Source organism: Chiloscyllium plagiosum, chromosome 3, assembly GCF_004010195.1.
Source record: "Chiloscyllium plagiosum isolate BGI_BamShark_2017 chromosome 3, ASM401019v2, whole genome shotgun sequence".
NCBI lineage: Eukaryota > Metazoa > Chordata > Chondrichthyes > Orectolobiformes > Hemiscylliidae > Chiloscyllium > Chiloscyllium plagiosum.
This window is the reverse complement of record NC_057712.1, coordinates 14,001,881-14,011,553: the sequence shown is the minus strand read 5'-3', so window position 1 is coordinate 14,011,553 and position 9,673 is coordinate 14,001,881. Positions and strand designations below refer to the sequence as shown.

The 9,673-nt window shown below is 39.2% G+C and overlaps 1 protein-coding gene across 2 annotated transcripts in view; it reads right to left on the bottom strand.

Annotated features, from left to right (window-relative positions):
- Positions 1-9,673, bottom strand: part of nbas (NBAS subunit of NRZ tethering complex) — a 261,417-nt gene that overhangs the window by 69,450 nt on the left and 182,294 nt on the right. For both annotated transcript variants that reach the window (XM_043677491.1, XM_043677501.1), the window contains exons 41-42: positions 9,000-9,229; positions 4,067-4,177 (exon numbers count right to left, since the gene is read on the bottom strand). In XM_043677491.1, coding sequence (XP_043533426.1) covers positions 4,067-4,177; positions 9,000-9,229 — 341 coding nt within the window. The remainder of the gene's footprint in view (positions 1-4,066; positions 4,178-8,999; positions 9,230-9,673) is intronic.

Genomic DNA, 9,673 nt, shown 5'->3' with positions numbered 1-9,673 from the left:
GGCGGGTGAATACGGCACAACAAGGTGGTGAGGCTGGTGAACACGGCACAAGGTAAGGTGGGTGAACATAGCACAAGGTGGTGAGGCAGGGGAATACGGCACAACAAGGGGGTGAAGTCGGTAAATATGGCACAAGGGGTGAGGCTGGTGAACATGGCACAAGGGGGTGAGGCCGGTGAACATGGCACAAGGGGATGAGGCGGGTGAATACGGCACAAGGGGGTGAGGTTGGTAAATATGGCACAAGGGGGTGAGGCCGACAAATACGCCACAACAAAGACAGATTGGCAAACACCCAAGAAGAGATTGAATTGGAAAGGATAGAGATTATTGAAGTAGTAAGATGTAAGTACAAAACAAGCAAAGAAAACAGCTGCTAATATAGAGTCACAAAGATGGATTTCTTTTAACAGTAGCGTCTTAAGGAGATTCAAAAGATACAAACAATCAGCAAATTATATTCTCTTTAGAATCACTAGATATCATGACAGAAACTTAGACTATCATGCAACTCACTGATGAATAAATAATTTTGCATTTTTTTTTCTGCTTCATACCTGAAGGTAATCTTTCCTTAATTGTTAAAAATCATACATCAAGTTACAGTCCAACAGGTTTATTTGGAAGCACTAGCTTTTCGAGTGCTGCTCCACAGTATTTATAGCAAAGGTTTACAGTGCAATGTCAAAAAAGACCTGGATTGTTTGTAAGTCTCTCATCTTTTAGAGTAACCATATTATGTTTATATGTAAATCCCAAAACTTTTTAAAAGTTACAATCTCAAGTGAACTTTAACAATAGGTGCCATGTTGGTCCAGATAATGCATTGAAGGGGTGGGATGCCCTGTGTGAGGCTGTCTGCCTCAATGTTTAGATTCTAATCTAAAAAAAGAGATTTAGAGAATCTGACATAGATTCATGCAGTTTTTGAGCAAAATAAAATGTATTTCTGCAAGTACAAATTCACCCCCCAAACTTTTGTGTGCACGTGTGTTTGCGGTGCACTGGATTACCTGTAGTGTGACATGAAACCAAGGTCAGTTGAGGCCATCCCCAAGCCTCTGCTCGGTTTGTGTTGTTGCCTGTCCTGGTCCGCCTTGGAGGATGGTCACTCGAAGGTCCGAGATCAAATGTCCCAGGCTGAAGTGTTCTCCAACTGGAAGGGAACACACCTGTCTGTTGATTGTTGTGCAGTGTCCATTCATCGGTTGCCATGGCCTTTGCTTGTTCTCGCCAAGGTACCATGCCTCAGGGCATCCTTGCCTGCTGCGTATGAGATTGACAATGTTGGCCGAATCCCAAGAGTACCTGCCACGTACATGGTGGGTGGTATCCCCATGGGGAATGGTGGTATCCGTGTTGACACTTTGACACGTCTCGTAGCGTCTGCCGTGACAGGGTTGTATGGAGTTGTCCTGAAAGCCGGGCAGTTTGATGCGAACAATAATCTGTTTGAGGTTTGGTGGTTGCTTAAAGGCGAGAAGTGGAGGCGTGGGGAAGATCTTGCCGAGGTGCTCATCCTCACCGATAACGTGTTGCAGGTTGAAAGAACATGGAGTAGTTTTTCAGCTCCTGGGAAGTATTGGACAGTGAAGGGAACTCTTTCGGTTGCAGCTCATGTCTGTCTCCTGAGGAGGTTATTATGGTTTCTCGCCGTGGCACGTTGGAACTGGTGGTCAATGAGTTGAGTATCATACTCCATTCTTATGAGGGCATCCTTGAGTACTTCCATGTGCTCGTCATGTTCCTCCTCATCTGAGCAGATCCCGTGTATGCATAGGGCTTGTCCGTAGGGGATGGCTATTTCAATATGTTTCGGGTGGAAGCTGGAGAAGTATAGCACTGTGAGGTTATCCGTGGGTTTGCAGTCGAGTGAGGTACTGAGGGGCCCATCCTTGATGGAGATTCATGTGTCCAAGAATGAGACAGATACTTAATTCCTTAAATGTACTAAGATTTTTGAACATTAGGTGTTTCTAAAGACTAAAAAGTTCATAAGTAGAAACCTTTCTACAATGTTGTTAAACTAAATGATTGAGCAGATCTAAATCAAAACTATTGTTTGTATTGAACAGAAAATTCATAGATATTCAAGTTTTTTCCTACTCCCATTTTCTTCCTGCCGATTATGGAGATGGTACCCTATTGCTTGGTTCCATGAGCATTAGTCGCACTGATACATCAACCAATTGGTCTTAGTTCAAATGTGAAATATAGCAGTAACAGCCTATAAACAATTTCAAATAAGGCCATTACAAACAAGCTCTTTTCTTGCTGAATATCTACATGGGTATAGCATCAAGATTAGGGTTAGTAAATCTGTCCAGAAATCTCCAGTCAAGCATTGCAGTCTGATGTTGCCCTGGCTGAGATTTTCCACCTCAGCAGAGATCAAGAAGCAAAGTGATGAGCTTCCTCATCTTCATGGCTTAGAGACTTTAATCAGGATTATTCAAAATTCTTTTTGTAATCTTTGTGCTCCACAACTGTGAACTCCATTTCTTAATCTAATGACTTTGGATACATTTTCACTACTTAATGAAAATAAACTCTGGTAATTTCTGACCTTTGATTGGCTCATAATTACAACAGCTTTCTCATTTCCCCTCCTCGCACATTATCCCAGTCCCAAGCCTCCAATTTAGCACCGCCCTCTGGACACGTCTATCACTCCCCTCTTTGACCTATCACCTTTGCCCTCACCTTCATCCACCTATCGTTTTCCCAGGTACTTTCCTCCAACCATCCCCCTCCTTCAACCATTTATCTCTCAGCTCCGACCCACAAGCCTCATTCCTGATGAAGGACTTCTCCTGCTCCTTAGATGCTGCATGACCTGCTGTGTTTTTCCAGGACTACACTCTCGACTCATAACTACGGAATATTACTTTACCACGACAATGTAGACAGGTGAATCTTTTCATAGTCTTTGTATTTTTATAATATGATGCTGTGCATTCATTTTTACATATATTTTGTATTTACTGAACAATCCTGGTGGACAAAGGGTGAATTATAGACATGTGAGAAAATATTGCATGGGTGGTTTGAGTTAAACTGGAGTCACATTGCAAAAGACCGATGGTGTGAACTGATAGCATGAACAGGGTAAAAGTAAGATACATGTCCAAACAATTTTACCAGCTGTAATGACAGGATATGTTTTGTAATGTATCAATTGACTTTCGGGTTCTAATCAATGAATGTTGCGGTCAGTAGTCTGACAAACAGTCATTCATGAAGAAGTTAACAATGGGCTGCTTAGACGATAATCATTTTAGGTTAGGATTGTGAATTGATGTATTGACAGAAGAAATAACAAGATCAAAACATGACATCAACATCAGAACACAGCCACAGATATAGAGAAGATGGACAGAGTTCAGGTGAAGTGCTATAAAGTTGCTTGTGCCACTCAAAGTTGGGTTGGAAGTAAGAACCAGCTGAATAAGGATGATCACTAGCTTCAGTTTTTAAATATATCCTTTGTTGCTTAATACATTGCCCTGATATCCTTGTCCAATCAGTCTTTAGACCTCAAGATAATTTTTAAATCTAGAAAGGCTATATAAATTCTGCACCTCTATTAAAACAAAATGAGCTTGATTAAAATGGGCAAACTTTAAGTAGGAAATTTGCTGTGATGTCTAAGACATGTAATGTGTCAAAAAGATTTCAGTAATGAATATTTTTGGCTTCGTTAAAACAAAAATATGGCACGCTACCACTAAAAACAGTCTCTGATTTACTATTACATGTAATATCTGACACTGTTTATACTCCTTCAGCAACTGTGAAATTAATTTTAAAACAGAACTTGACAGAACTTGCTCCTCTCTATTACAATGTCCCTGCATATCTCCCAAATGCAGGATTAAACTGCATGTTTTGTCTTTTTGTCCTCATTAATTATATAACCAAAAACAGATTGATTATATTTTCAATTGCTGCTATTAGCTAGAGTAAGAATGAAGAGTCAGCATGGAGAGGTGTACTGAAAAATGATGTAAAAATGATAAGGTCCATGCTCTTAGTTGTACAATGACCTAATACCTAGGATACTCACCCACTATCAGTGAAAAGGAATTCCAAATGTGTCATGTAAACTTCCCAGAGTGCGATATTGTAACGTTGAGCCAAAGACAGAGAGATTTTGTACACATTTTCTTCCAAGGTTCTATGAAAAAACAAATAATTTCTCAATATCAGCATTTGAAATTACGCAGTCATCCAGAATATCATGCAAGTAATCTGAATGAAACAAAGACTAATGGCAAAATTTAATCAACAGATAAATACGTAAGTTGTTAAAATTGAATTGGATTGTTTTGTCTTCCTTTAAGAGATAGTGATTCAGGAGGTTAAGGTCTTGAAGTACCATGACTATATTCCAGAATCTCTCACTGTGACTTTGCTACACAGTGGCAGAACTTGAAATTTTAAAAAATGTAATTGAATGTTTGCTGAAGACGTCGGCAAGTTTTTCAGTTCTGGTCACCCTGCGATAAGAAGGATATTACTACATTGGAGAGGGTTCAGAAAAGATTTATCAGGATGTTGCCTGGAATGGAGTGTTTGAGTTATAAATATAGGCTGCATACACTTGGACTGTTTTTCACTGGAGATGTGTAGATTGAGAGGTGACCGTATAGAGGTTTTTAAAAAATGAGGGGTGTAGATAAGGTGAATAGCAAGGGCTGTTTCCCTAGGATGGGGGAGTTCAAAATCATGTGCATGTTTTCAAGGTAAGAGGAGAAAGTTTTAAAAAGGATAATGATGGGCAACCTTTTTAAGAGTGAGTGGTTCATGAATGGAATGAACTGCCAGAAGTAGTGGTGGATGCAGCTACAGTTACAACATTTAAAAGATATTTGGAAAGGTACATGAATAAGAAAGGTCTGGAGGGATACGGGCCAAACGAAGGCATGTGGGACTAGTTTAGTTTGGGAACATGGTCAGCATGGACTAGTTGGGCTGAAGGGTCTGTTTCCATCTGTATGACTTTATGACACAGAAGTTGCCGTGGAATACAATAAAAACTACTTTGGAATTTCAGAATATATTCATTCAGCTTTCAGGTTGAAGATTTTCAGGATGAAAAATATGGAGGTGCCTGAGCCCAGATCAAAGTTTACAAAACTCATAACTTCTAATCCACTTACACGTGCTACAACCATATAAGTTCATTTCGTCCAATCACTCTTTTGATTCCCCAGACAATGTATTCAACAGTGTACATGATTAAAACTTCAATAATATGTAGCTCTTAATTAATCATTCACACAGTTGAAGACATTTCCCAGTGAACTGAAACACCCAGTACATGTTAAAAAATTCTATGTTTGGCTTATTTTAATTTAAATGGACTGCACTGATTAATTGAAACGTCACCAGAAAAGCTGAGTTTGAACTTCATTATTGCTGTGCAGTATTGCTCCCAGTGGACTTGGATCTACTTCAGTAACTGTTCTGAACTTGGCGTTCAACCAACTATCATGTTATAATAGACTGATGCAAAAAAAAAAGCAAATACCAAAATGTGAAAACAAGATGATGTTATTCAACTTATGTTATCTACATCTTGCATAACAATGTGTATTTAAGGTGCTTCACAAGTGGAGTAAATGACACAAATTTAAAAATGGATGGATAAAAGATTGGCCAAAAGGATAGGCTTAACTATACACCTTAAAAGGCAAAGTGGATGGACTTGGAAACAGATTTCTAGAGCTTAGAGACAGAACAACTTAAAAGTGCCAATGATAGAATTAAGAATGAGGGGATGCACAAGAGCCCAGAACTGTAGGAGCTTGCAGTTCTTGAACCATTGAAGAGCCCAATTAAATTATAGAGGACGACGGGATATGGTCAACAGAGCTGATAATGATTTCAGATGGAAATTCCAATTGTGTTTTTGACACAACAAGAGGACAATCTTAAAATCCAAGTATTTGGGCAGTAGAAGGCACTATTGTTTGGTAAGCCATGGGGAAATAATGGATAAATAAGACTTGAGAGTTAGGAAAATCAGAGTTTTCAATGTGTTCAAATTTGTGAAGAGGAGAGGGATGTTGGGAGTGTATTGGAAAAGTTGAATGCGGAGGCAATAAAAATATGAACTAAAGAATGTTATCTATCAAAAATTTAAATGGCCAGAATGTATTTCAGTGGGGTATCTCACAGAATCATAGAACCCCTACAATGCAGAAGGAGACCAGTTGGCCCATTGAATCCACACCAACACCAGGAAGAGCATTCCACCCAGACCCACACACCCTCACCCTCCCTACCCCACTTAATCCAACATTTACCATGGTTAATCGACCTACCCTGCATGTCCTTGAACACTAAAGGGCATGACCAAACCACCTAATCTGCACATCTTTGGACTGTGGAAGGAAACTGGAGTACTCAGTGGAAACCCATGCCATGGGGAAAAAGTGAAAACTCCACACAGTCACCCAGGCTGGAATTAAACCAGGCAGCAGTGCTAACCACTGTGTGGCCCAGCTTGTGGTGGGCTCTGCAAGTTAGATTTTATCCTTGCACTTCATAATTTGAGAGCTACAAATTGCTTTCAGTGACAATTAATAAGGTCAATGACGCATCTGGAAAGCTAATGACTAATGGACTTATTCTTTGTCCAATCCCAGTTCCAGTCCCATTCTCTGTTTATTTTCGTCTGATGTCCATCAAACTTCCATTTGAAATCACTGATCATCGTTGCTTCTACCATTCCAAGTACTTAACATTCACTGCGTAAAACGGTTTCTCGTCACATCCATCCTGCATTTCTTGCCAGAAGTCTTAAATCTTTGACCCTAGTTCTTGATCCAGAGTTAACTGGAACAGTTTCTCCTCCTCAATCTTAATCAAACCTGTCATAATCCTGTACATTTCCCCAGCAAATTTCCCTTCAGTCTCATTTACTCTAAGTAAAACAACACAAGCTTCTCCGATCGAACCTTTAGTTAAAATCTCCCATACTTGCAAACACTCTGGTGACTTAAGTCAGCAATAAGAGGCAATTACATTCACAGTGCATACATGCAAGAGAATGAGAAGCGCCAACAAGAGAGAATCGAACAGTGACGTTCAGTGACATTATCATTGCTCAATCCCTCACTGTTAACATCCTGGGGTTATCATTGACCAGAAACTGAACTGTCCAGCCACACTAATAATAGCAACAAAAGCAGGTCAGAAACTGGGAATTCTGCCGAGAGTAACTCACTTCCTGTTTCCCTAAAGAAATGTTCACCATCTACATGTCACCATCTCTACTTGCCCTGATGGGTGCAGCTCTAATAACATTCAAGATTCCATCCATGACAAAGCAGCTTGCTTAACCAATATACCATCCACTACCTTCAATGTTCACTCCACCAACCATTACCACAATGCCAGCAGTGTATGCCTCCTATAGCATGCCCCACTACTGCAACTCACCAAGGCTCCTCCAATAACTTCTCCCAAACCCGTTACCTCTATCAGCTAGAAGGTCAAGGGCAGCAAAATCATGAGAATACCACTACATGCATGTTTGGGCAAGTTGAGATATACTGTAAGTGCCAGCCCAAAGAATTAAAAAAAAACTTGTCTTACTCTTCAGGAGTCCTATCATCTGTCATAAAGTTTGGTGACCAGAAGTGGATGCAATGAAATAGCTGTGGTCTAACCAGAGCTTACTAAAAGTTCAGCTTTGTATTCATTAGATTGAGAGAGCAATTGCTCTAGTTTCGATTGTTGACATTCCAGTCTTCCAACATTAAATGTACATTACTGCTACACCAGTCAATGATAAAAAAAAGTCCTTGAGTGTTGAAATATCAGCCTTAAATTTTAGCTGTCTTATTTGTATTTATGACACAATCCAATATCTCTTGATATTAATTGGTATATTAACAGTAGTACCTGGCTTGGCAAGGCTAAGAAAAAAATGGCCAGCAACATGAGATACTTCAGAACCTAAATCTCATCACAAATTGTTGTTTTCTTCAAAACACTGCAATAATGGTGAATGAACTTGGCATTATTTCCCCAGCAAACTATCAGGTCAAAGGTTGCCTCCTTAAAAACCCATAATTAATTATTCTTGCACAATTGGGCAATCTGTTCTTTAATTCACAAGTGCAACACAAAGATGACTTTTAAGTGTAGTTTTTGCAATTTCCGATCAGCCTTTTAATTTGCCACAATAACCTGGCAAATTGTGTCATTTGTTTAATTAAAAAAATGAATGACAGCTGCTCTTAATTTCAGAACTTTTCTGAACAGTCACATCAGACTCAAAACATTAATTCTACTTTCTTTTTCCATAGATGCTGCCAGACCTGTTGATTTTTCTCCTGCACTTGCTGTTTTCATTTCAAATTTTCAGTATCTGTAGTAATTTGCTTTTACAAAATGTCTTGAGTTATTACTAAAGTGAAAGGAAAGGGGGACCATAAAGGGATCAAGTTACCTTAAATTATTTCAAAAACATAAGATTTATGTTTGACAAGTATCATAGCTGCTTAACTCTGGAAAGTCATACAGCAGGTAAAGAAAAACGTACTCTCAATCAATAGCTCTCAGGCCTTCTTACAAACTTTCCCACTTCCCCATTTATATTACCTAACCAGCATCACTAGAGTAAAACATACACACACCTATAATCAAATGCAAAGAAATTCATCTGGTCAAATGTGCAAAGTTAAAAAGTGAATCCTTAATGAAAATCACATTGATCATCCTAGCATCCATTTCAGTTCATCTTTCTTGTTTTTCTTTACTTAGACTACCTTCAAAGTACATCAGAGTTAAGTCAGTTATTCTTGAATCTGTTGGAGTTAACTTGAATTAGTTTCACCCCTTATGAAAAATACATTGCCTTCGTTAAATTCCTTAACAGCTGCTGAATTGTGGGAAAGACTCTACAAGTTAACACAGTCACCTGGTGTTTATTTACCAATCTTTATTTACCATGACTAAAATAAAACAAATGATATCATACTTACTCTGCTAACCCCAGAATTGTCTCCCTTTTATATTGGCTGTCTGTTGCGAAACGCTGGACATCCACACCTTTGCCAAGGCCTTGAAGTGTTTGAGCTTGTGTGAAGTCTGTCAACAGCTCATTGTAATAGCAAAGCTGATGAATTAGCACCTGAATTTCTTCTGGCCAACTGAACTCTGCATTTTCAGTCACATGTTTCGTGACCAGATTAATTACCTCTTTGGGATCAGCCTGTAAATTTGCAGATGCAATGATGAAAGTTGTTTTTTTTTCTGGAAGAAAATCACCCTCGCTACTATATTTTGCTAATTAAATAAATTTCTGCAAAAAAAAAACCAAACGTTATGAAAAATGTCAACAGTTATGAAAAGCTAAGGCAGTACTGTCCTACTTTAATTAAAACTGCCAAAGTATTGGTCAGTGTTTGTAATACTTATGAATAAGTTACACGTTTGCCAGAGACCTGAGCCCCGTTACTTACCCCTGGTAAGTCATCCCCCCCACAAGTATCCAAAACGGTATACTTCAATGCAAGAAGTATACGAAATAAGGTAGGTGAACTTGCAGCGTGGGTTGGTACCTGGGACTTCGATGTTGTGGCTATTACGGAGACATGGCTAGAACAGGGACAGGATTGGCTGTTGCAGGTTCCGGGATTTAAATGTTTTAGTAGGG